General features: G+C 41.3%; 1 protein-coding gene across 1 annotated transcript; it reads left to right on the top strand.

The window, feature by feature from the left end:
* The first annotated feature begins 1,066 nt into the window (after window positions 1-1,066).
* SUB1 (SUB1 regulator of transcription) lies at window positions 1,067-23,242 on the top strand. The gene is made up of 5 exons (XM_028525201.2): window positions 1,067-1,173; window positions 4,276-4,348; window positions 6,916-7,038; window positions 18,479-18,587; window positions 20,262-23,242. The coding sequence occupies exons 2-5, from the start codon at window positions 4,277-4,279 to the stop codon at window positions 20,339-20,341; spliced, it is 384 nt and encodes a 127-aa protein (XP_028381002.1). The 5' UTR covers window positions 1,067-1,173; window position 4,276; the 3' UTR covers window positions 20,342-23,242.
* Window positions 23,243-27,630: the final 4,388 nt, after the last annotated feature.

The raw sequence follows: 27,630 nt of genomic DNA, 5'->3' as shown, positions 1-27,630 counted from the left end.
CATAAATAACCTATCTTATTTCTACTATACGTGTTTTCTCTTGCTTGAATTTGTCTTCTGAGAACAAAGCAAGAACCAAAGAACAAGCTGAGGGGCAGGGGGGCTAACCCGGGTTTCTCCCTGGTAACACAACCACCACCCAGACCAAGATATATTCAGCATCCTAGCGGATTCCTTTATACTCACTCCCAAGTGATACCCATCAGTGATAACCTAGTTCCTACAGATTATTTCACCTTTTTTGGAAGGTTAGGTAAAAGGAATTTTTAGAAAGTGGCCACCTAGCCTGGCATTGCATGAGGGAGTGGGCTAGAACTTTTGCATCGTCCTTCCCCCGGTCTGCAGCCCCGTAATCAGGCTCTGCAGGCTTGGCCTCATGACTCGCTGCATGAGCCTCCAACTTATTTAACCTTGTTGGTTTCCTCATCTATAAAACGGAGGGAATAATCCTTCTTACTCTGGAAAGTGCTTGTTGAGCACTTTCGTATGATATACGTAAAGTGCCTCCTACAGTGCCTGGCACATAGTGGGTGCTTGCTAAGTGTGTTGGGTGAATATAACTTTGCATATATTCTTAGCCACAGTAGGCATTCATTAAACATATATTGAAAGAATCTATTAGATATATTCTTGTTTGTAGTATGGATTCCTCTTGCCTTTTGTGAACTATCTTATACCTCCAGGACTTCAGTTTAGGGATAAAGGTTTGTGTGGCCCACGACCTCTGCAAAAATTCTTGCGTTTTATGTAATTAAACACTGAGTTGGATTTTACCAGGCAGTCATATACTGGGGGATTTGTGGAGGAGGGTCATTTCTAGGAGAAATGTGCCAGAAATGTCCATTTTTTTTTAGGGTGGACACTTCACTTTCATACAAGAAACATTTATGGAACAAGTACAAAGCTCGGTGCTTTTCTTTGATGTTTTATTCACTCTCTCATTCACTCACAGACCCAATCTCCCCAGCATCTCACTCTCAAGGCAACTGCTCAGGACGAGGGGCGGTTCCTTTAAGGCCCTGGAAAGGGTCTCAGTGTGGGTTTCGGCAGCGAAGCCACGCCCCATCACGTGTCCCAGGGGGCGGAGCCGGTGTCTCCTGGCTTCCGTCACGTCCGGTTCTCTGTCAGTCGTGAGCGAGCGAGCACGGGGCTGTTAGGAAGCAGGAGCGGAGCGTGAGTACGCGGGACTCCGCCCCCAGCCCTCGAACCCCCTACCCTGCTGACCCCTTCACCCTCCCTCCCGGGCTACGCGCAGCCCGCGGCCCATCACTCCTCTCGTGGGTGACGGCCACGGGAAATGGCGGCGCTGCCTGACCTCCCCTTCCCTGCTTCGGCCTCCACGGACCCCCTCCTCCGTCTCTGACGCCCTTCTTCCATCTACGACCCCGTGGCCCTTGTGCTGCAATCTCCTACGCGCCAGAAGCCAGGCCTCGGGGGAACAGCCTGGAGCGGGGGTGGGCGCGGTGGCGACCCGGGATTTCGGGCGCCGGCTGAGGAGTCGCGGGGAGGGGGTCCTGGCGCCCCCGGGACAATGCAGCCGTGGCTGTGGCTTTGGCCGTCTCCCGCCCCGGTCCGTGGCCCGGGGCGCGTGCAGGGTCTGCTCCTCCCCCAAGGCTTCGCGGAGTCCCCACCCTTGTCTCCAGGGTGGGGGGCGCTCTAGGGAAGCGAGGGAGCAGATCCCGTCGGGGTAGCATGGCGGGTGGGGGGCGGAGAGGGCAAAGGGTGGAGGACGGCTGGTTTGCAGCGGGTAGCGAATGCTTCGAGAGAAGAAAATGGCGCTTGGTGCAAGTCCCTCCTCTTCCCGCACGGTCTCCTCCGCACTCCGCCACCTCCCACGCCCCCTCCGACCAACCTGTCCCCTGCGCGACTCCAGCCGTTTCCAGCCCGGGAGTGCTGGCAGGCTTCCTGGTACCGCGCGACCCCCCCCTCCCCGGGTCTTGGTGCTCATCACTCTCGTGTTGTACGGAGTCCATGTGCCCTTAGTCTTGGTTTATTTTCACATCATCTTTTCTAATCCAGCATGCTATCGATGACCAAAGACTTAGTTTTGTTAATTTGGGTTTTGTATATATTCTACACTAGCGATTTTAGTATGATTTGCCTGAATTATGAGTCTGCTTTTTTTGCGGGGCGGGGGGGAGGGAAGACAGGAAAAGCACATTAAATATAAACACATATTTTGTTAAAAGTTCTTAAGAGACTGGCTACAGTTACCATTACCTGTTTCTTGTTAGTGGCCTTACTGGGTTGAATAGGAGGGTGTTTTTTGAAATGATCCTAGGCCCCCAGGCAGCTTTTAACAGATGGCATAGTTACGCTAGGCTGTTCCAAAGCGAAAAATAGGTTATGTGTAATTTAATTACCTTTAAAAAATGTGTCTTGGCAATATTAGCAGCTAGCATACAAAACTGAATTGATTTGGAGACTAGGTAAAATGGAGCAGTAGCAGGAATAATGCATAAAACGTGGTTATGAATGTTGCTCCTCCCAAGAATGTTACTCTTTCATCAAGAAATTACCAGTAAAGTCAACCTGGCTGGGTTGGGTATGGTGTGAGCTTCTCGAATTTAGTGGCTAGGGTTGGGATGGCCCACTTCTTTTACCTTGACCTCCTATGTGGAACACACTGAATGCCAGTGCCAGTTCAAGTGCAGTCTAGAGCTAGATTGCCAATTTTTTGAAGGAGAAAATGAAGTCCCTTTTTCCTTTTTATCCAAATATTTATAGTCTGTGTTGTGTGTATTGAGCCCTTTAGAGCATACAAAAATTAATGGCTTAGTCTAGGCAGAAAAGGAGATGGAGAGAGCTAAAGATACTTTGATAATAAGCATTTTACCCCCTGGTATTGTAAGTGCCTTGAAAATAAGTATAGCATGCCTTGGAGCTCCTTGAAATGTGGGGTTTAGGCCTTAAAAACAAACAAACCCTTAAAAATACATGCAACAAGGCACCCTGTCTTGCTGCAGTCACTCAGTAAACATCTGCTCGAAGGCACTGGGCGGTGTATTGGGTTGGCCAAAACATCTGTTTAAGTTTTCTCCATAAAATTAAAGACACATTTTCCGTTTTCACCAATAGCTGTATTGATTTGGATATTTTGATTACGTTGGCTATCTCTCACTGTTGGTTTCTAGTGGGTAGAAGTCAGGGGTGCTGCTAAACACCTTCCAATGCATAAGACAGCCCCACAGCAAAGAATTATTTGGCCAAAGTGTCAGTAGTACCAAGAAACTTCCCAAAACACTTCTGACAGGTTCAATCACTTGCAGCACCTTCTCCACACACTGCATTATTCTGTTTTCGAGTTTCAGCTGCATTTTTACCTTTCCTGAAATAATAAAGCATAATATGCCAAAAACATTGTATCTCTTTTTCCATCTTCAATATTAAAATGGCTGCACAAAAATTCCAATTATGGTTTTTAAAAAATGCATGCTGATATGACAGCTGTCACAATACAGTGTAACAACATTGTTTTGAGTGAAGTTAAAGGCATTACTAGAGCCTTGTATAAAAAAACTAAATGAACTTTCTGGCCAACCCAGTATCTCTGTCTTGGGGAACCTGAAGAACTAGGTCTTAGTGGTAATTTGAGGAAAGGTTTTGCCTCTCCTAAAACCAGGTTTTTCAAATTCTGGTGTATTCCAGCGTAGAAAATCAGTGTAAAATGTAATGAGTTGTGAATTATGTATAACTTTTAAACTCTGAATTAGTACTTATTATTTGATGGCATGATCAAAAAGCCAGGTAAAATTAAGAACATAGACAAAATATGAAAAATAGTACTACAATGGCAAATTAATTATATCAACATCTAAAAATGCAACTGTTCCCTGTGTTGTGTGAATGTTACGGTCATTTCCTGCAGTGAATAATTTTCTGTTAGGTCTTGTCAGTAAGAAATGGAAAGCAGTACTGAGAAGATTCATATTTCTCCGTGGCTTTAACAGTGATTGCTATCAGCTGCTTCTTGCAAAATGCCCTGCTTATAAACACCTAACCCCCCAAAATGAAGTATAAAAGGACCCATTGGTGTCAGAGGGAGATGTGTGTGACATTTCTCCGTGCTGGGTCAGAACACTCTGCATGTTGTTTTCAACTTGAAAGAGCATAGATCAGAGCGTAACTTACAGCATTGTGCTCAGTATAACCACTCCAGTACCACAAAATGGTAGAACGAACCATGGGACTTCTTACATTTCTGATGTGGGAGTGTGTTAAATTGAAGGTAATGGAGCAGCTTGTAAATTACTTACCCAGTATGTTTTCTTTCAGAATGCCTAAATCAAAGGAACTTGTTTCTTCGAGCTCTTCTGGCAGTGATTCTGACAGTGAAGTTGACAAAAAGGTGACTATTCCTTCCTGGACCAAGTCGTTTCTGTATACCTAGTTCAGCAGGATTGTCCATAGTCAGTTCTGAGGGACAGCGAGGTGAGCCCGAGTCTCCCAGTGAGAGTGCTGCTTCTCAAAGTGCAGATGGCCGGGGTCACTCCACTCCACGAAAATGCCTCAGGTGCTGGCTGGTACATGCGCACTCCTAACCCCTAAACCAGACTCTGGCCGGCCTCAGATGAGGAACCCCAAAGCTGCGGGACCACTGCCATGGACCCCAGGGGATTAGTATTAGAATAAGGTCAAAGCCACTGATTGTCATTATTTAGAGTCTGTCTATAGCTATTATATGAGGTAGTTGATCCAGATGATCTGAACCCCTTGAATGCAGATGTCCGTTTTGACAGCCTTCTCAGCCACTGGTGTTTATTGACCTCACAAGTATTAAACTTCAAAGAATGTGAGCTTGGTACCTTTTAAGTTACAATGTTATTTGCCCTGGTCCCCTCCTTTTAGTTAAATCAACACCCAGCAAAGCTGACATGAAATTACCCATTTAGACAAATAGGCATTTTCTGCATTGACAACTGCACTGTAAGTGGTACATGATTCCCCTTAACTGAGCACCTGGCACTTCACTCAGGGCTTCCTTCGTGCAGAAGGTCCTTATCTCCTAGAAGCTTCCACAGTTGTGTCTCTGAGCTTGGTTAGCCTGATAGTTAAAAGAGAGCTTAGTAAGGGAGAATCTTGTAGAAGACGGACCTCCGTGGGGAAATACACAGTATAATATCATCTGGAAGGTGGAAACAAGACTTCAAAGAACACGCATATATTGTAGGAAATCTCTCATTTTTTTTATTTGTACATAGTATAGCCTTTGAATATGTTCATTTAACATTTTCACTGAACTTTTTATGTGCTAGTCCACAGGGAATATCTAGACAGATCCTGTTGTAAAGAATAGTTGCTTTTTGCTTATTGAGCTGGGTTAATTTTTGCTGTTTGTTCCAAATAGTACTATTGATTTTATAAGGACTTAACATTTTTTTTGCATATGTACATTATCTTTTACTCATCTTCCTCTGAATTTAGTAAAACATTAAATTATGGAGGTGGGAAAAAGTAAGTTTACAGTTGTGAGAACACAAAACAGTTTATAATTTATTAATTACCGTTTTTATTCGTATTATAATTGTAAACCAACTCTTGCTCCTGGTAGTAGCTTATGCTTTCCACCGAAGAACATGACTGCCCTCTACTGGTTTTCATGGGCAGTTAGCTCATTTTGAGAATGGGGCTACATTAAAACTTTTGTAGTAATGCTACTTTTAAAGCATTGTTTTGATTGTGAATGCTAGTCATACACTTCACTGTCTGTCTTCAGTGACTTTTTTGTGATGAGGAAGTTCTTGACTTACTAACTTGTAGTGCCCAGTACAAAATAGGTTTCATAGCTATGCCTACTCATAAATTCCCTAAGCCAGTTTAAGTCTCTTTTGGAATCAGCAAAGCATAAATAAATATCATATCCCAGAAATGGAATAAATTGTTGTAGTCTTCATAATTACCACATTCCATTTGTAGCTTTAGTAGATTGTAGTTTCCAAAAGTTTAAAAGCATCAGGTCCCTCATCTTTTTGTTGTTACTGTTCCTCCCAAAGAAACCTTATGTGGGATCCTGGTCTACAAAATAACTTTTCTGGTTAATGCCACCCTTAATTTCTAAAGTAATTTTGGGCTCCTGAGAACAGTTTGAAAACACTGTTACATATCCGTGGTAGGTTAGTTTCAAAGTTTCATTGTCAATGTGTAACCTGGCTATGTATTTATGATTTTTTACTTAATAAATGTAGTCTTTTGATTCTTTAAATCATAAAAAGTAATGGAATCTTGCCCTGGCTGGTGTGGTCCAGTGGATTGGGCACCGGCCTACGAACCAAAGGGTTGCCAGTTCGATTGCCAGTCAGGGCACATGCCTGGTTTGTGGGCCAGGTTTCCAGTAGGGGGCGCATGAGAGGCAACTGATTAATCTTCCTCCCCTCTCTAGAATAGATGGATAAAATCTTAAAAAAAAAAAAAAAAAAAAAAAGATGGAATCTTTCGAATCTGTCAGTATAAGACATGTCCAAACCTGTGGAGAATTTTTGTGGTTTATTTGAGTCAAACTGATAGCAAGATCTCAAATGCCCTGGAGAGTGACAGTTTGTGTTTGTAGTGTATCTTGTACATTTGGAGTTAGGGAGGGAATGTAAAGAGTATGCGTGAAGGTGGGAGAAAGCAAGGCAGGGATTGGGTTAGACCACGTGTTCTCTTGAGGGTGATTGAAAACGTGTGTTCACCTGGATGCACAGAAACAATGGACAGGACGTAGTGCAAAGATACACCTTCCACTAGAAAGGCACAGGCCTGGGTGTGACCACCCACCCTGACCTGCCCAGTTGGGAATTTATGGTCAGGTTGTCCCGTGAGGTTACTTTTGGTCACTGAACTTGTACATATCCCCTTTCTTGTCCATAAACCTGAGATGTGTTTTATTATTTAGCGTGCAAATTTTAATCATATTCGTGTGTTTTTTTTTTCAAGTTAAAGAGGAAAAAGCAAGTTGCTTCAGAAAAACCTGTAAAGAAGCAAAAGACGGGTGAAACTTCCAGAGCCCTGTCCTCTTCCAAGCAGAGCAGCAGCAGCAGAGATGATAACATGTTTCAGGTAGCGTCGGTCCTTGTCTCGGGTCCAAAGGGTTCACCCGGCTTCATCGGAAGAACGATAACAGTGGCTTAATCTGATAATGCATAATCTGTTATGTGTAGTATAAAAGATTGCTTAAGGATATTTATTGAAATTAAGAACAAGTTGAAATGAAAGTGATTTATGTGATGCTGGAGTTTGTTTTTAAGATTTTACTTACTTTAGACAGAGGGGAAGGGAGGGAGAAAGAGAGGGAGCAAAACATCATGTGTGGTTGCCTCTTGTGTGCCCCCTACTGAGGACCCGATCTGGCCTGCAACCCACGCATGTGCCCTGACTGGGAATCGAACTGGTGACCCTTTGGTTCGCAGGCCTGTGCTCAATCCACTGAGCCATACCAGCCAAAACTGATGCTGGAATTTTTCTTAATGAGTTTAATTTGAGCCAAATTGAAAATATGCCTGGGAGCAAGATCTCAAATCCTCTCTTTATGATGCTAGATTATTGTTAAAATCTAGACATCTGTAGTTTTGCTGTATTTAAAACAATGTGGGTATAAAAACTATAGACATGCAAAAGAAGAGGTTGAGAATTGCACATTAGAAAGTAGTTTGGAGGAGGTAGGTCTGGTGTTGGGCTGTGAAGTATCCAATACATATAGGATGTTGGAGAGGGAGCAGCAATAAGACCTGCCTAGTTTGGGCTTGACAAGAACAGAAAGGGCGAGTAGGTTTACTAACATAGGCCCTCTGTTTATGCGTTGTGGAGAAAAGGTGGAATAGTGAGGTAATGTGAGGGAAGTTCTTTTCTTGGGTGTCGTATCTTGTTTTAGGGAGTCTTGTTATTGGCATCATTGTATAGTACTAGAAGGATTTGTGGGGAGAGGCAGTGGGGATAAGTGAATGCAGGTGAGGTCTCTTGGGTAATTTATTGTAGGCCTTCATCTGTGAGTGAGGTGATAGGGGCTTAGATGGTTTTTCCCAAAGAAGAAATGACAATTGTAAATTACTGATGAGGAAAAATGGACTAGAGGAACGAAACAGTCAGTGAAGACTGTAAATTTGAGAGACCCTAGAAACACAGGTTTAATTAATAGAAATGAGGAAAAGAAATTAGTTTTAATGGCGGAGGTGGTTAGGTTTGGCTTTTTGGACCTGATGGTAAATGTGATAAAATAAGAAGAGTGTCCTGTGGCCCCCGGAGGGTGTGGTTGGGAAGTGTTCCTGGCGATGTCAGCAGGAGGGGACTCGAGTGAGTGTAAGTCAGCGGGAGGGGAGGACGGGGCTGAGGACATGTCTCGGTGGTCGGTGTTCAGGGAGGAAGGAGAGGGATGTGGGCCAAAGAAATGAAGGAAATGGAAGAGTACAGTAAGGAGGGCGAGCATAGAGTAAGCCTTCCACAGAGGTCTGTGTATTTGAAGCCAAAATGTTGGGCAGAGTGAGAGTGCAACATTTGATTAGAAAGCGAGGCTAATACAGACGCACATACACACACACGCACACACACAGTACATGTTTATATCATTATACACACAATTTACTGAAAGTCTTGAAAGAGTGCCAGGATTAAGGTGAGAACAGGAAGATAGGAGTTTGATTTTTTCCACTTGCTTCTGCCGTGTTGTCTGCCTGGATAAAGAAGGTAGAGAGCCACAGGGTTACTGTACTTGGTACTGGACGCTGGAAACATGCCGAGCTTTCAGGTGCCCTGATGAAACACCAAAAGTGGTAACACCGAGAAGATGGTATGCTAATTATTTGACTGTAGTGATCATTTCACTATGGATATTTATATCAAATCCTGTTGCACACCTCAAGTACATATGATTTTTATTTAAAATACATAGGAAAAGAAAATAAGCAAATGCAGACAAATTATTTAGTTACGGGTTTAGTTCTCTGATTTCTGTATGCTAAAGAGGAAGTATGAGCAGACTAGGTTAGTTGGATAGAGAATAGAACACATTTTTCGGGCCATAAGATGCAACTTGGTTTTAGAGGAAGAAAATAGGGAAAAAATTTTGAAGCAAAAAATGCGGTAAAATATTTAATAACATAACATAATATTTCACCAATGTAAGTGTGAACAGAACTCAACAGCAGCATTAACAACCTTTATTCCTCCCAAATGGGGGCAGGCGGAGTGCCTCTTAGTCCAAAAAATATGGGTAAGTCACTGTAAGAATTATGAAAGGGCACTGTTTCGGTGACTGAATAAAAAGTTGAATGCATGCTGTATTTCATTCAGGCCTTGCTAACTAAGTTTGGGATAAACCAAGTAGAGGGGGTCTCTGGTTTCATGGGATTTATGGGGATAAAAGTCATACACATAAACATACTTATAGTCATACCTTGGTACTCGTCACCTTCAGAATTCGTCAAACCCTGTAATTGTTGCATTTTGACAAGAAAAAAATGTTTCAGCATTTGGCACTTGCTTGGGATTCATCAAGCTAGCCAGAACTTGTATGAGTCATGACCCCTCCCCCTCAAGAGAAAATGCTTCATGTTCATTTGCTAACGTCAGGAGTTCTGGAATGAAAGAACAAGCACTGAGGTGCCACTGTTAATTAAAATCCTAAGAGCTGCCCTGGCTGGCCTGGCTTGGTTGGAGTATTGTCCTGTACACCAGAGGTTTGGGGGTTGAATTCCTGGTCAGAGCACATGCCTTACCTAGGTTGTGGGTTCAGTCCCCGGTCAGGGAATTTATCTCATATTGGTGTTTCTCTCTCTGTCTCTTTGTCTCCCTCTGTCTCTAAAATCAATACATTAAAATAAATCATCTGATGCCCTGACTGGGTGGCTGGTTGGATCGTCCTGTGTATCAAAAAGTTGAAGGCTCCATCCACTGTTGGGTGTGTACGGGAGGGAGGCACCTGACCAATGTTTTTCTCCCACATCAGTGGTTCTGTCTGTCTGCCTGTCTGTCTCTGCCCTGCTCCCCCTTCTTTCTCCCTTCCTCTCTTAAAATAAAGTAAAATTATAAGGTCTGAGAAGTACAACAGTAGATTATTACGAGAGAGAAGATGTCTGGTAATCTTCTAAGGAAGTGGCACTTGACACTTAAGACAGAGGAGAAGTCCAGGCCGGGTACCCCATACACCAAGGTTGAGGGTTCGGTCCTGGTCAGGGCTTATACAAGAACCCCCCCCCCCCCAAAAAAAAAAAGATGGAGGAAAGGAAGAGCCAGTCGTGTGAAGTGTATGGGAGAGGTACTCGTTTTTGAAGTAGAGGAAATTGTGCGAATACCTTGAAGTTGGAAGGAGCTTGGATTGTGCTAGAATTATAAAGCCCTGGTGGCTGGAGTCCTGAAAGCCTGGCTGAGAGTACAGATGGGGGTTTAGTTGGTGAGGAGGGGGAGGGGCCAGATCTGGCAGCGCCTTCCTCTTGGGAGGCCGTTTTCAGGAGTTTGAGTTTTATTCAAAGTGTAGTGGCAAGCTATCTTAAGGGGCAGAATGAAATTGTGAAATCTGCAAAAAGAATATCCTTTTTATACACTTTCCTCCTGTGTAGAATGAAGGGCTACTTTGGACTATTTTAACTTAATGATTGCAGTGTAGGTAAAAACTTCCGGGTATTTGGGCAACTCTGTTGGGCTTTTCTCTGATTAGTTCTGTTCACCATATACCTGCCTGCCTGTATACCCGTATGATAAATAGAGCACCTTTGGCCTCTTAATGGCCTATTAGTGGATTTTATTTTGTGATTCAATCCCTAATTTCATATGAAAAGAAACCAGGACCCACATTTAGAGCTCTTGCTCTACTAGAGCAGATTTGGGAAAACGGGATCTATTTTTAGGGGTGGTTAGCTCACCAAACAATGTGAGTCCAACTCAGTTTGGAAATCTTCCCATGCCTGATACGGCTGTTACACTTCTCACCCTTCTGAAGATGCCTGTAGGAGGAGCATAAGCCTTATTTTCAAAGTAATTTTTCACAAACCTGGTACTGTAGGCCTTCTAAGAGATATTATGTTTAATTTCGTTGCTGTTCATTACAGCTTTTTCCTTGAAATGGTATTTTGGCCATAGAAAAGTATTTAGGTGATAATACTGAACTTTAATCAGCTAAAGAGCACATTAGAGTACACTGATTATATGATACAAAATCAGGACTTTATTAATACTAATGGCTTGAATAATTTTATAAGATGAAGGATGGGGTTTTTGGAAGGAAAATCAGTTGTATCTCATTGTGCTTTATAAAGTAGCTTTTTTCTTTTTCTTAAAGTAGGAGTATATGTTTCCTATACTTCTAGAAGACAGCTCCCACAGAGTTTTTAGACATTGTTAGAAGCTTTCAGGACCCAGCTTATCAGTTAATACTTTACCAGAAACAAATAGATCTAAAATCTAAATTAAGATTCTTTGGTTAGTAACCATATGACACTTTTTTTTTTAACTTGTTTCTCTCGAGGATAGAACTAGAGGAAATAAACTTACTTTTGGTAAAGCAAGCACAAGCAGCTCTCTAAATGTCACTGCACTAATCTTTGAAACTCGAGAGTGATTTGGGCAGAATTCTGGCTAGCGAGGAAATGCTACTAGATGCTTGCCTCTGTCTGGTTCCTTCAGCTCTGAAGTTGAAGAGCGAGGTTCTGGAGGGATAGAACCTGCCTGAGGTAGGACTTCTGTGATAGTAAAGATGGTCTGGGGAACTAGCTTGTAATTGTTCAGTGTCTTAAGGGCCAGAACGGTTGAGACGCAGGGGGCGTTGATCTACAGGATCTGATACAAATAACACCCCTCTTTGTTACAAAATCTTTTATTTAAAAACCATAAGCATGTAATTCTGTAACATAACAGTATCACACTCAAGCATACCATATGACATTTTAGGTGACATGTTCAAATTAAAACTACAGATTATTACATGCCCATATTATTACCCTACCAACCACACTCAAGCAGGTGTTACTTCTGTTGGACCCTGTATATTTTTTCTCAGAGGTAGGCGTGAGGGTTAGTGATACCACCTTAGTTGATTTGATGATTTAAGGATAAATGTGATACTTCTAAATTATGTCGTTATTCAGTCAAGTGTTCTTAATCTGCGAGAATAGCGTGGGGTGGGGGCTTCATGAATGTACTTCAGGGAGTCTGTTGGAATTATTATTATTAAGTATTTTATTTATTTATTTTTAGATAGAGGGGGAGGGAAGGAGATAGAGAGGGAGAGAAACATCAATGTGTGGTTGCTCTCACATGCCCCAGCTGGGGACCTGGCCCACAACCCAGGCATATGCCCTGACTGGGAATTGAACCAGCAACCCTTTGTTTTACAGGCCCGTGCTCAATCCACTGAGCTACATCAGCCAGGGTTGGACTTATCTTTTTTTTATTTGAATTTTTTGTTGTTTCTAAGAGGATTATTCATAACCTTTATCAAATCCCCAAAGGGGACAGGGAATCAAAAAAAATTTAAGAATCATTGTTTCCTATGATGTATGTGGTATTTTTTTCCTGCTAACTTCCAGATTATATGCATGAAAACTGTATGCGTTGTTACTTGTTCCTCTCACATGTGATTGCAGTGACCTTTATTCTTTGCACTTTAATTATATCTGTATAGTACTACGGGGGGTGTAAGAGTTTCTTAGCTTTATTCAGTTTTCTCCTCAACGGAGGAGGAGGTGTCTGTGGGCTAAGTTACTGAGATATAATTTGTACATGTAATAAAAGGCACACACAGTATAATTCGATGAGCTGTGATAAATGTATATACACTCTCGTAGACAGGCCGTTTCCATCACCCCAGAACATTCCGGCTGTGGCGCACGGGGTGATTCTGAAGGGAGCCTGACAGTAGTTGTGTTCTAGAAACTCCCATCAATGGAGTCGTGCGGTCTGGATTGTTCTGTGTCTGGCTTCTTTGCTCAGCATGCCGTTTCTGTGTTATCAGTAGTTCCTTTTTTTTTTTTTTTTTTTTTAAAGATTTTATTTATTTATTATTTTTTTTTTTTTTTAGGGAGGGAAGGGAGGGAGATAGAGATAGAGAGAAACATCAATGTGCGGTTGCTGGGGGTCATGGCCTGCAACCCAGGAATGTACCCTGGCTGGGAATCGAACCTGGGACACTTTGGTTCCCAGCCCGCGCTCCATCCACTGAGCTACCCCAGCCAGGGCCAGTAGTTCCTTTTTATTGCTGACCAGTATTCCATTGTGTGATTATACTACAATTTGTTTATCCATTCACTTCTGATGGGCATTTGGGTTATTTCTCAAGGGCTATTAGGAATAAAGCTGCTATGAATATTCTTGAACAAGTTTTTTGTGTGGATATTTTTTCCCTTTTGGGTAGAAACCAGATGTATTTGCTGGGCTACAAGTAAGTGTGTGTTTAAGTTTCTAAGAAGCCGTCAGACTTTTCCATATTAGCTGTACCATTTTACACACCCATTAGCCATGGATGAGATTCCAGTCGCTCCACGTTCTCACTGGGTATTGTCAGTCTTCTTAATTTCATCTACTTAAGTTCATGGATGTGTAGTGGTGGTGGCTCATTGTAGTTTTACTTGGCATTTCCTTAATGTTACATACTTGCTTTAAAATTTTATTTGAAAAATTTATTGATTTTAGAGAGAGGCAGGAAGGGGAGGCGGAGAGGAGAGAATGAGGGAAATATGATTTGTTATTCCACTTGCTTATGCACTCATTGGTTGATTCTTGTATGTGTCCTGACTGGGGATCAAACCCGTAACCTCGGCATGTTGGGATGAGGCTCTAACCAACTGAGCCCCCAGCTAGGGCTTCATAGACCTGGTTTTGAAGATTCTGTTCAAGTCTTTTTAAAAAAGGTCATTTGATTTATGGAGTTGTAAGAGTTCTTTATATATTTTAGACACAAGTCCTTCATCAGACAGACATAAGTAAAGTGAATATTTTCTCTGGTTCAGTGGTTTGCCATTTTATTTTAAATATCTTTAAAAAGCTTTAATTTTGATTGTCAATTTTCAGTAAATTTCCCCTTTTGGTTAATACTTTGTTTTCTGTGACGACATATTTTTTCACCCCAAGGGCACAAAAATTTTGCCAGTGTTTTTCTCCTAGAATTTTTGTAGTTCTAACTTTCGTGTGTTTAGGTCTGTGATTCATGTAGTAATAGTTTCTCTGTGTCTGGTCTGAGACAGGGTGGGTACTCATTTTTCTCCCCTGCACACAGACACCCAGTTGTTCCAGTACCACTTACTGAAAAGACTCTTCACTTTCCATTGCATTATCTTGGATCTTCATAATGAAAATCAGTGAATATGTAAAAAAGTATCTATTTCTGCACTCTATCCCATTAATTTGCATGTCTGTCTTCAGTTCTACACTGTCATAATTATTATGCATTTACAGTGAGTTTTGAAATCAGGTAGGATAAGTTCTTTAACATTATTTATTCTTCACCTTTAGAATCTTTTTGCTATTCTCTGTATTTTGTATTTCTATAAACATTTAGAATCAGCTTGTCAATTTTTATCAGATAGCTTACTGGGATTTTGATTGGGATCGGGTAAAGCTGAAGATTGATTTGGGGAGGACAGGCAACTTGACAATATTGAGTCTTCTACTTAATATGTGCACTGTCGCTCTCCATTTATTCAGATCTTTTTGAATTTCTCTGTTTTATGATTTTCACTACAGAGTTTTGCACATCTTTTGTGAAATTCTTAAGTATTTTGCATTTTTTGATTGTACCGTAAATGTCAATTTCATTTTCCAGTTTATTGCTAGAAAAAATATGCATATTATATAACATGCAAACATATTATATATTTACTTTATATTATATGTTATACATGTATTTTTTGAGACTTCTTAGAGTTTTCTATGTTGATAATGATTATGTCCGTTGAGTTTTATATCGTCCTTTTCATTCTTTTTCTTGCTTTGTTGCTATTATTTCCAGTATAGTATTGAAAAGAAGTGGTGGGAACAGACATCCTTGTCTTGTTCCTGATGTTAGGGGCAGCCCTCCTGTCTCCTTCCTCAGTGCCGCTGTTCGCTGCGCTCCGGAGGGAGTGCATGCCCAGCTGGGGCTCTGCTCTCTGGTGTGGGAGTGTGCGAGTCATGGGGTAAACGTGGTGCATCTTTCCGCAGCCCATCTTTATTTGGATGCAACTCAGCCTGCAACTCAGGCTTGTGCCCTGACTGGGAATGTCAAAGGGCGACCCTTTGGTTTGCAGCCTGCACTCACTCTACTGCATGAAAACTTTTATGTTCAAGTGTTCACTGATATATTGAAGGACAGTGTACAAAATGCACAATAAGTTTTAGTTTATAAGTGACTCAGATTTTGGTGGAGCAGCGTTAGTTTGTGTCTCTAGATTTTCCCTTCCAAACCCACAGCTAGTCTCTGAAATGTTACCAAGTTTTAGTGTAGGTTTACCAACCTATACTTTTTCTCTACTTTGAGTAGTTCCTTGTTTGCTATATATCAGATGCAAGTCATTAGAAAGTGATTAGGGACCTCATATTGTAAATTCACAAAGTTTTGAATACATGGATGGTTAGCCATGTTTGGGAGAAAGAAAATGCCTCATACTGTGTTAACCTGTAGCAAACAAAAATACTTACAACATACTTCATTGAAATAGTGGATGAGGGCACTTCTGAGAAGTTTCTAGAAAACAAGGGTAGAAATTAAAGGATCTGTTTCTTGTGTTTAGTGTGTTGTACTATGCACTTTACATAAAGAAATTGAGTACTTTCTATTTCTAGCTTGAGACTGGTAAAATGTGCATTAATATACTTACAACGTGCTTGTCTTTTTCTTTAAAATAGGTTTCCTTTCAGTCTTGATTTTTAAACCTTTTCCAGTGAGATTTTTAAAGATTTAACCCTGTTTTTAGATTTCTCAGGAATATGAGCTGCAGAAGACAGCAGCAGTAGTAGTATGCTTGTTTTTTTGTTCATTTTGTTCTGTTTTCTGTTCTCGGTCAGGAGCCTATAAAGGCCTCAGAATTCTCTCCCCGTATTTCAAGTCCTCTTCAGTGAAGCTCAGTCTGTTGGGCCTGTCTTTGAATATCAGTACTGTGTCTTTCTGCTTTCTCCCCTCTGTGTCTTTGTCACTTTTCTCTCCCTGTTACTTAATGCTTAATCATTTTTCAAGGTCAAATTTCACCACCTAAAGTTTCTTCCATTTCCTTAAGCTCATGTTAAACTCGACTTACATAATCAATATTATTTTAGTAGGTTTTTGGTATATTTTAATTTTATCTGCTCAGTAGGCTTTTGGGCTTATTGTAAAAACCAAAATGAAAATGTTTAGTGCAGTGCTATAGCTGTTTAAGATACCTAAATTGTTTAAAAAATATTAAATCAATATTATAAGTCACTACTGACAGTTTCACTGTGACAGTTATTTTGGACTTAATTCATTTATTAAAACAGCTTACCGGGAACCCAGTATGATAGGCTTTAGAGGATACAAAGAAGACTGAGTGAAAAATGAGCTGTTATAACTGATAATATCCCCAGCGGGTATGGTTCAGTGGGTTGAGTGCTGGCCTGTGAACCTAAAGGTCACCACCGGTTTGATTCCGAGTCCAGGGCACATGCCTGGGTCCTGGGCCAGGTCCCCAGTAGGGGGCGTGGGAGGGGCAACCACACGTTGATGTTTCTCTCCCTCTCTCTTTCCTTCCCTTCTCCTCTCTAGAAATAATAAATAAAATCTTTTAAAAAATTATAAACCCGACAATAAAATCACAGGTGACTTTAGAGTAGGCTATGGGAATTTAATTGGTGGAAACAGAAGTTTGCTTCTTTCAGAGTTCAGCCCTGAAGGGAAAAAGGGAACGTGGGGAAAGTTACAAAGTGCTTTATAAAAAGAGGAGAGGCACGTTTGGAAATGGTGGATAAGAACCATCGGAAAGGGAGAGAATGGGTACACGAGAAATGGGACATGGAAGGTAAAGAAGTTAAGAGTTGATAATGATGTGGGTAAATAGAGAGAGAAAAGATTCGAAGGCACTCACCTGTGCCTTGTACCTAATGGACTTTATTTTCTCCATAAAGCATGGGGCATGCCCTGGAAGTAGGGGACATGCCAGCAGGACAAGAAACTTACTTGAGATTCAAAGCTAAAAGGAAAATGAATGAGGCCAAACTGAGACCCGAAAAGCAGTCTGAGTGGACAAGGGCAAGGTGGAAGTCATGAACACGTGCTTGTGGCGCCGTGCAGCTCTAACTGCTGAGGCAGCCGATTGAAGGAACCCAGCCAGACACACAGCTGTCACGTGCCGGTGTGTGTTGAGCACAACCGCCACAGCGAGTTTAAGTCAGTAAGAGTGAAGGAGAGGAGGTTTAGAATGAGGAAGAGAGGTAGAGGTACTAGAGGTGTTCATCAGAAAGTGCGATTTTGTAGTTGAAGTGCTAGACTATGTATTACAGCAGTGAGAGACTTCTTGGGGAGTGTTGACAGCACCTTGTTGAGTAAAGTGTTTTCCATTCCTTTGGGCTTTGTAGTTTGTGTTGAAGAAAGTTTGAAGAACAGTTTTCTGTGCATAGTAGGAGTAAGTTCTCAGACTGTGAGTGAAGTGTATTAAAAGATGTTACTTGAAATGAATGTCTAAAGGAAAAAGCTTTGTCATGTTACTGTCTCTGTATTCTTGCATTCAGAATGGTTGCTAAAGCAAAGGTCCGTGGTTTCCTGTGGTTGTAGTTTATACTGCAAGAGTTTGGTTTCTGATGATTTTTTTTGTAAAAAAGGCAACCAAAAAATTTACTTCCTTAACCATATGTTCACACTATTGTGAAACAAATTTCCAGAACTTTTTCATCTTGCAGAACTGTTACATAGCTAACATAGCTCCGCTTTTTGTCCCTTCCCCAGCACCCCCGACCCCAACCACCATTCTGTACTTTGTCTCTGAATCTGACTGCTCTAGGCACTGTGTGAGTGGAGTCATACAGTATGGATCTTTCTGTGACTGCCTTGTTTCACTTAGTACAATGTGGGCTCATCCCTGTTGTAACCTGTGCCAGAAATTCCTTTTTTAAGGCTGAATAATATTCCGCTGTATGTATATATTACATTTTGTTTATTCGCTTATCAGAAGATGGGCGTTTTGGTTATTGTGAGGAATGCTTCCGTGAGTATGGGTGTGGAAATAATTATCTTAAGCTCCTGCTTTAATTCTTCCGGACACATACCCAGAAGTGGGGCTGGGCCTCTGATCACTGCTGGGTCGTATGCTCTGGTTTTTGAGGGCCTCTGTACAATGTGTTCCGAAGCAGTTGCACTGTTTGCTAATGATTCTTTTAATGTGAGATGATTGGAAATGTGAGCTGTGCGTGTTTAGTTCCATCTTTTTAGGGAGATTTCTTTTTAATAGTGACACTTCCTTTGGTTATCGTTTTGATACTGAGAGTAGTAGCTATTTTTGTGCTTAAAAATAGAGTGAGTATGCAGTGACTTATGAAATAAATATGGACTGTAGAAAAGAATACCTTTTCATGTTTTGTTTCTTTGCAGATTGGAAAAATGAGGTACGTCAGTGTTCGGGACTTCAAAGGAAAAGTCCTTATTGATATTAGAGAATATTGGATGGACCCAGAAGGTGAAATGAAACCAGGAAGAAAAGGTGAGACTTAATTTCCTGACTTTGGTCCTAATACTGGACTGAATCAAAAATGATCTAAGTGACCCATCTTGTTGGAAATTGAAATAATGTTCGCAGTGTACTAGGAAGAGGTCCACGTTTGGTTGATTCATTATCTTCTGTAGTCTTTCGGGTATGACGCTTAGCTTTTATTTAATGAGGTACCTTAAATATAGCTGTTGGAATAAAACCCAGAAAAAATAGTACCCTTAATATCACTTCAATTGGCTGCTAATTTACTTGAATGTAACTTAAAAATTTTTTAAAAACATTAATTCTGAAGTAGAGTAGGTATTATTTAGGAAGTTGCAAAATCCAGAATGGAAAATCCTGGTTCACACAGTTTCCTTTTGTGTATTCTTTAGGGTGGTACTATTTAAATGGGCTTTTGTCTTTTTGCTTCATCTAGCACCACAGAAGCATACTTTATTAATTCACCCAATAGCTAGAGAGCATTGTGTACCAACATACATTTTGTATAGCTGGGTAGTTAACTTCTTTAGGTTAACCCTTAGCTGATGAAAAACTACCTCCTTATTTTCTTCTACTCTGCCTGAATGCAATTTTGAAAGGCAGTTTGTTTCATGTATTTTTCAGGTTTATTAAACTTAACCCTCTGTGTTTTTATATTCTGCACTTTCTTGTTCAGCCTGCAACTGGGAGTGGCCATCCCAGTTGTTCCGTTGTGGCCAATGCCAGATCTCTTTTCCTGTTCCTGCAAAAGTGCCCCGGAACAATGAGCTGAGCTTCCTGGAAGCCCTTCCTAGGGGTTGTCCCAGCCCATTCCCCCCTTTCCCCTCTGTTTCGTGGCCTTCAGGCAGTTTTCTGAGATAACATTAATTCTCCAGTTTAGTTTATTTCTGTTTGCATGGGCCAGGTATTAGAATACTGAAAGTTTAAAGTACAAAGTTCTTTCTGTTCATAGTTTTACAGTTTACACAGGATAGTATCATTAAGCTAACCTTCCAAGTGTTTACTTGTGCCCAGTGATCTGCTAAGCTTTTAATTCAGGTTAGCTAATTTAATCATTCACAGTGACCCTTGGATGTATAAGAACCATTTTAATGGTGAGGAAACTGAAGCTCAGAGGTAGTGTAGTTGTTTTAAGGTCTTAAAGTTAGTGCTAGTGAGGCTGGGACTTGAACCCCGCGATGGCATGATTTCAGAATGTGGATTCTAAGGAGTCCTGTATGGATCATGTCCCGGGGATTTTCCAAAGTGAAATGAATGCTTCTGGAAGAACTCAGCACAGAAGTCATTCACCTTGAGTTCCTGTGGAAATTTGGAGCAAAAGTTGGAACCAGCTGGATGTAAATGTGGGGTGTCACATACCAAATTTGGGCCTGGCCACTTGGCTTGCTCATTTGTAAGCATTGGTGAGATACATCATGAAATCATTGGTTGTTCTCACTGGGTATAAAATGTACCAATGGCATGTAGGATGCGGTGTCTGAAAGTAAACTGGACATAAAATTGACCTCAGGTAATTGTGATGACTCTGTAATTAACAAATTAAGAGATTTTATATCAATATTACACCATTGTACGGTTCAAAAATGGTCATTTTGATAAAAAAGAATTTTAGTTGAAAGTATAAAAATCCTCAAGAAAGCTTAAATAGATTGTCAATTTTTTATTTTTGAAACTTTGTTTTAGGTATTTCTTTAAATCCTGAGCAATGGAGCCAGCTGAAGGAACAGATTTCTGACATTGATGATGCAGTAAGGAAACTGTAAAATCAGAGCCATATAAAACTTGTAACTGGTCTAGTTGTTTTAATCTGTCTTTTTACATTGGCTTTTGTTTTCTAAACGTTCCCCCGCCCCACCCCAAGCTATTGTATATTTGGATTGCAGAACAATTTGTAAGAATATGTTTTTTTTATGTGCATTATTAAAAACAATCTGAATGAAGATCATTGTCAACTTCATTGAGGAGGATCGCTTTGTGCCCACCACCTAGTGTAAAATAAAATCAAGTAATACAGTCTTAACTGTTGTGGCCTTCTTTGAGCAGAAGAATTGGTACTATTTAATTGAGGCCAAAAGTTTATAGATCTTTGAATTTCAACCTTTTACATTCAAAAGGATTTGTATTGTATTGAATTTATAAACTTTTGATTTGTGAAATCCACAGTTGCTGTGTTTTCTTCTACACAAATGTCCAGTGACACTTCACTTTCCTTATTTTATCTTTACTTCATTTTCCTTGAATAACTTGTGCTCAACTTTCATTTTTTATTGTTCTTGAATATATTATGCTAATCTGGAAAGTTAGTGAAACTGTTGACATGTTATCTCAATAAGGTACTTGTAATTAAAATACTATATGGAAACTACAATCACTAATTCTACTGTATTAAATATTAGGAGATATAGTTTGATAAACAACATGGCTTGTATGAAAACTCTTTGAGCAAGTAAGTCTGTCTCATTACCTGTAGTGTTCTGTGTGGTAGTTATCTTTTTGCTTAGTCTGCAGAGGATGATGGCTTCTTAGATGTCTGACGTATTTTCACGTACTAAACATGTTCACCATAGGAGGATGTCTATAAAATCAGAAATTGTTAAATTAGACTAGGATTTAATAAAAATTGTGGAAGCTTACTGGCCTAACATTTTATTTTACAGCATTGAGTATGGATTATATATAGCCAGAGATACCATTGAGCTTTTACCGTTAATAGTAGGAAATGTGATCAATTTTTAGGGGAAAGAGTATATACCTGTGGTTTTTGGCCTTTGCTTCAGTAGCCTTAGTTCTTTTGCAGTTAATGTACTGGACTTAAATGTTACCAAGTGGGCGTTCTGATACAGTTTTCAATGAACCGTGATGACAAAGCAGACACAGATAGAGGCATAGATTTCAGGGGCTTGGCAGCAATAAATAGGGCATGGTGTGGCCTTAGGAAAAGAGCGTGAGGGAACTTTACTGAAGCTAAAGAAGGCAGCAAAGATGACGCAGTTCTCTTCAAGCTAAGTGACATTTTGGTCACTTTGATAGGACACAATTCTAGATAGAATAGTGAAAAGAAAGGTTTAGACTAGACATTAAAAATTCCTTGTTGACAAGTTATTTTTGGTAGCTAAAATAAAATTTAAAGTGGTTACTGCTATATCAGAGAGTTGTACTATTACGCCAAGTTTGATTGCTGTGTCTAGAACATTTTATAGAATTGTCAAGGATTTGATTTCAAAACCATCTGCCAGGCCCTGTGTAGTTATCAACTGTCTGGCAGCTATTCTACTTTGAATATTTTTTTTTTTGCATTTTTGGGTTTTTTGAAAAAGTGTTTTTAGCAGTAACCGTAATTGTTGTGTAATTGAGGAAATAAAGAAATTCTCTTCTGGTATTTTAGCCTTCATCAAATAATAGGTATTAAAGTGTGCAAATAACTTTTTTATCGATGACTTCCCCCATTTTTGGAAACGTGTGTCCTGTTACCTTAATCGGGTAGATTGTAAAGTATTCCCTACATATACAAAAAGGGTAGTTCGAACACAGAACATTGATTTTGGTGTAGATGGAGAGGGAGTGATGGTTGAATGTCCTAGGTTTATATGAATTTAAGGGGTGTATGCATTTTGAAACAATCTGCTAATAAAGAGATGGTGCTGAAGTCTTTTATTCCCTAGGCATTTTCTAGCTGTCTGGTTTAAACCCTTCCTACAAGGAGTGTTTTTCTGGCAGAATTTGGTACATTGACTGAGAAATTCATTTCAATAATGTTACTGGATATGCAATATATAGAAGTTATTAATCTTCTTTTGTGTGTAGGAAAGGATGAGAACTGGGTTAAAATAATAGCAGAATTAGCTTGTACCAAAAGAAAGAGTACTTTTTCTCCCTGTTTTAACTTGACCTTCTTGGTACGATTTCCCCAGGCAGAAAGCTCAGCATGGGGGGGCAGCCATTTCTCTCCTTGCTTGCGGTGCCAGAATGGGCCGAGTTAATACTAGCCCTGGCCTGTCACGCCGCAGGGCCTTTCTCCTGGGGTTTTACTCTCTGTCTTTTAAAGTACAAGCAGCATCTGACGCATTTCCAGTGCTCTTGGCATTTTATTAAAAGAACAACCAACCACTAAAAAATACTGTATATCATTTGATGATTCTCTTTTGTTTCGCTTCATAAATGCTTAAGAACTTTTGAAGACTTCCTACCTCATTAGCTAGTCAAGATTTTGTGATGGTCAACCTATTCCACATAATGCTTTTGGAAGAAAAGACTGAAAATTGAAAGGAGGTACATCTTGGCCTTGGCTATTGAGAGGAAAAGAAAAATAATTGAGAAGTAAATGTTTCTGACGACATGAGTATGTTAGAAGAATACTACAAGCTTGAAATGTTGAAGTGCTGGCTAATATTTCTCCTGCTAGTCCTTGCTATTCACTTTTTATGGAAATTAATTCCGTGAGATACTCAAAAAAGTTTTTTTGGTGTGTGTGTGTGTTTTTTTTTTTAAGTGGCGTTTTTCCAGATAAATTCTAGGGGGTAAACATTTACATAGTCACAAATACGTAATTCTGTAATTGTGGACACCTGTATGCTTTGTTTGGTACATCTTCCATGGAGATGTCAATGAATACAATGCTCCATCTGTGAATATTTTAAATGTTGAAATAAAAAATAAGAAATGTGTCCTCCGTGTCATCCCAGTTTCACCAACCTGAAGATGAACGGCTGAGTTATCTGTTGAATGGATGGGCTTTATTTACGAACAGAATGCCTTTCCGTGCGAGTGCTTTGGGGATGGGAACTCGCCTCAGTGTGTGGATTCTTCTGAGCCTCTCTGGGGCTGTATGGTCCACCCGATCCAAATGGAAAATGCAAACACTAAGGAGTATACACAGCCCGCCCCCCTGCCGTGAATGATTTGCAGTGTGATTATTCCTCGGTGTACCTAACTGTAATAATGGACTTCTCTGTGTATTTCAAACTTACATTTACATTTATATAGTATCTATTTTCCCTTTCTTGGTAAGTGCTTTCACTTAGTTATATATATTGAGATCTCTTACTGTTTGAATTTCATTGTTTAAAGGTTTTATTTATTTTTAGAGAGAGGGGGAGGGAGGGAGAAAGAGGGAAACATTGATGTGTGGGAGATACATTGATTGGTTGCCTCTTGAACGCTCCCAACTGGGGACCTGGCCTGCAAGCCAGGCATGTGCCCTGAGTAGGGGAATCGAACCAGCAGCCTTTCCGTTTGCAGGCCGGCACTCAGCCCACTGAGCCACACCAGCCAGGGCTTACTGCTTAAATTTCTGTTTAGGGGAACTTATGCGGGATTAAAAGGATCCATGGAACACCGCTTGTGACTCTTATTTTGCCCCACCCACTGAACTATAAAACACTGTCTCAGAAACCCAGTAAAAAAAAAAAGTACTTGGACACACTGACTTTACAATTTTATAGTATAGCTCAAAGGTGTAATGGTACTAGCAAAGGGGTTTTAAGAACATGAAGCATTTAAAAATTTACATACAGAGTATTTACTGTATAACAGTTCACCCAAGACTTAGCATCCATCTGTGTAAAAGAGACTCGGAACTCCCCTGGCTGCCCAACTGCTTTATATAAAAGTCGGACAGAGTTCAGACCTTCCAGACACGCTTTTCAGCCGTTTCAGTCCTAGGTTCACAGTGACCACCTGTTTCTGACCCAAGTGAAACACATCTGTTTTCTTCTGATTTCACTCTTTGGCTTTTGCAGGTTTTAAATTATCTTTCTGCCAGATAACTAACTTTAGGTTGGAAGTGATGTGGGCCACTTCTGGTTTTTAACTGCCAGGAAAAAAACCCACTTATCCTGAATTTCAATATTTGGATTTTGTAACTATTATAAGCCTTCGGAGTAAGGAAAACACTATACAAAGGGCTCCTCCTGCCACTGAGGTCAGAACTCACTGAGAATGGCCTATGTAGTAGCTCACGTGTCTTGGAAAGTGGTTGTAAAGTTGCACTTTGTGTTTTTCGCCTGAGTCTTCTGATAGCTCCCACTCTGGCTTTTTATTTTTTCCTTACAGATAATTAGCCATTGCTAGAATGGTACAGAGAACTCCTGTATCTCTTCACCCAGAGACCCCATTCAGACTGCCAGTTGTTCCAACAGTGACTATCACAAAAGCTTTCAACCCATTTGATTGGCATGTCTGTAGTCTCAGTCTGACACAGGTCATCAGTTTCTCCGTGACTTCTGCAACCTTCAAATTTCTGCAGTTGGGTGATTCGTAGGTCACTGGTGGTGTTGCCAAGGGCAGGGAAGGCGGAGTCTGCGTGAGGAGGGGAGACTCGGCAGCCTAGCTGTGGAGGACGAAGGGGAACGAGGTGGTAGCTGTGGAGGGACATTGGCTCCCTGGACGGGAGGGTGGGTTTTACATGCAGCATGCAGTGTCTAATTAACAGTGCGGATTTGGCTGTGTTTGGGACCTATTGCAATTGACCTTGGTGTCTGCTGCAGTTTCAGTCACTTCCTACTTCTGTTTTCTGGTGACTTCGAAGTGTCCCGGAACCATGAGTACTTCTAATGATTTTAGAGAAAAAATAAGCTACCTACTTCATCGTAACATCAAGAATTGAATCACTTTGGTTCTCAAACCACTTTCCCCTCCTACTACAGCTGAGCTGCTCAAGGTGAGACCATGGAGGAGTGCAACAGTGTGTGTGGGCAGCTGTGCACGTGTGTGCAAGCCTAGCCCTGAGCCCCCCGTTTATTTTTTGAGGCATGAGCCCTGTTTCTTGCTCACCGTTGGCCTTGGAAGGTGAAAAGGAGAAAGAACATGTTCATTTATTCTCACTTAAGTGATAGGAAAGGAGGAAAGGTAGTGAAAAGATCTATAGCCGGAGTCTGAAGATTGTGAAGGGTTTGTGGATGTTCGCCTCAATCCAGGATCAAAATTAATCTGGCTTTCAGGTTTGAAGACTAACCATTTATATTAACTGAAAAATAATTTCAGAAGCCTTATGGTTTTCCTTAAAATTCTTTATTCAGAAACAAATGACTTGGTATCCAAGCACTCATAAATAGCTCTTTCTGGTCTGTGACTTTTTCTGAACACGGGGGAGGCTTGTTGCTCACTGCAGAACCACTAACTGGCAGGCCGAGGGAGCGCTTAAGAGACAGTTGGGAACATTTCCAAAACCCTGAAGTCCTGTAACACTGGTTCTTGGGTTTTGGAGTAGAAGGGAAGCTACTGCTGGAGGAGGTATTCAAAGCAGTGTTGGCAGCAAGCCGTTAGAAAAAGGTTGATCGGCGTGGCACCTTTAAAAGATTAAAAAATGCACTGGAGTTGGTTTTGCAACCTTTTTAACTCCAGCAATCTGCAAGAGGAAAAAACTCAAGTACTTCTTCTAACTCTCTCCCGTAAGTATTGAAAAGAACGTGGGTTAGACTCTTCATCTTCGGGGATTTTTTGTCTTAGGAAAGGCAGAAGCACTCTGCCACAAGTTGCACAAGAAGAGGCTCTGGTCATTCATGTTTCACGGGGGAAACAGACGTTTCCACGGAGTAGCTCACGTGGTTGCGGCAGCACGAGCGGCAGAAGCAGAATCGGAATCCACATCCCGCCAACCTCAAAATCCGAGACCATACTGACCTCACTGTGTGTGTTCCTGTGATGCCGACTTGGACAGTGGACAGTTTTGGTTCATTGGTTCAGTAGTGGACTCCGTGGAAGAATCCCTCACTCTGATTTCCACTGGGGGCGTAAGCTAGGACTCGTGTCTGATGCAGTGCCTCTTGTTCGGAACTTCTTGAAACCATTTCACCCCACTCCCAGAAGCAGTAGGAAGGTCAGCTGTCCACACGTCGCATTCCCAGTACATGGATGCATGCTAGTGTTAGTGACTGCCAAACCCTTCAATCAATGCTAAACTCTTTGTCTATGTTGGTTTCATCAGTTTGAGTTCGAGCCACTGACCATCACTCCTTAAAGAGGGGTTGATTTACTTTTTTAATTTTTCTTTTCAGAGAGAGGGGGAGGGAGTTAGAAAGAGGGGGACAGAAACACTGATGTGTGGTTGCCTGCTGCATGCCCCCATCTGGGGACCTGGCCCACAACCCAGACACGTGGCCTGACTGGGCGTGGAACTGACGACCTTTCCGGTCGCAGGCTGGCACTCAATCCACTGAGCCACACCAGCCAGGGCAGGTTGATTTATTCTTGGCTTTAGGGACTAGGATTTTTTTTTTTTTTTTTTTTTTTTTGCCTAATCTCTACCAATTTCCAGGTGCCATGGGTGGGAGTTGTGATTGTGTAAGAAAAACTTAACTAGTAATGAAGATAATACTGGGAAAAAAATTACATAAAATCTGACCTTCCCTCCTCCCAACTTTTTAAGGGTGTGTGTAGTGAAGTTTGAACTGGACGGGTGTCTCCTGATACATGGGGTAGAGACTGCGCTGGACGTGGGCTGCCCTGGGGTGCTCCTCCAGGTCTGCTACGCCCCGCCCTCGGCCCTGGGAGGCCGGCGTGCAGGGACGCAGCCGCAGGCTCCTCTGCTGTCTGGCTCCTCGCTGGGCTTGGCCCGTGCAGAGCCCTGCTAGGAAATGGGACAGTGAGGAAGAACAGAGGTCAGATACTTATTCTTCTGGCTCCTCTCTCTTCAAGGTCACCTTGGCCTGGCTTTGTTGCTCAACTAAAGGTGACCTCTTAAGGACACCTCCACCCAATTCTCCTGATTTCCAGTGGTCATTCCCTTAACCTTATCCCTTTGGGCCGAGGGGGTTAACTGTCCATGTGGTTTTCCTACACTCATATATATATTTATAAGTGGTCTTTATTAAACCCTCCTCAAATTATGATGAGTATGCTGTCTGCTTCCTGTTGGCACTGTGAGTGCTACAGCAATAGGGACCAGAAACAGCTCTAGGAAACTGACCCTTAAGGTTGTGTTCTGGGATCAGGTGGCACACACATTTGGAGAGGACAGGGCTAACGTCAGTGTGGGGGCAGTGGCACACGAGTAAATTGGTAGACGGTGGTGCCACAAGTACTTAGGAGTGGAGCAGCATGCAATGCAGTACAG

This window comes from Phyllostomus discolor, chromosome 3, assembly GCF_004126475.2.
Source record: "Phyllostomus discolor isolate MPI-MPIP mPhyDis1 chromosome 3, mPhyDis1.pri.v3, whole genome shotgun sequence".
NCBI lineage: Eukaryota > Metazoa > Chordata > Mammalia > Chiroptera > Phyllostomidae > Phyllostomus > Phyllostomus discolor.
Note: the sequence above shows the minus strand (reverse complement) of the source record. Positions and strands in the feature narration are given on the sequence as shown.

Coding starts and splice junctions, on each gene's coding strand:
- SUB1 (XM_028525201.2), top strand. CDS start 4,277: ATGCCTAAATCAAAGGAACTTGTTTCTTCGAGCTCTTCTGGCAGTGAT. Junction 7,039..18,478: donor GAGATGATAACATGTTTCAG/GTAGCGTCGGTC, acceptor GTTTCTTTGCAG/ATTGGAAAAATGAGGTACGT. Junction 18,588..20,261: donor AATGAAACCAGGAAGAAAAG/GTGAGACTTAAT, acceptor ACTTTGTTTTAG/GTATTTCTTTAAATCCTGAG.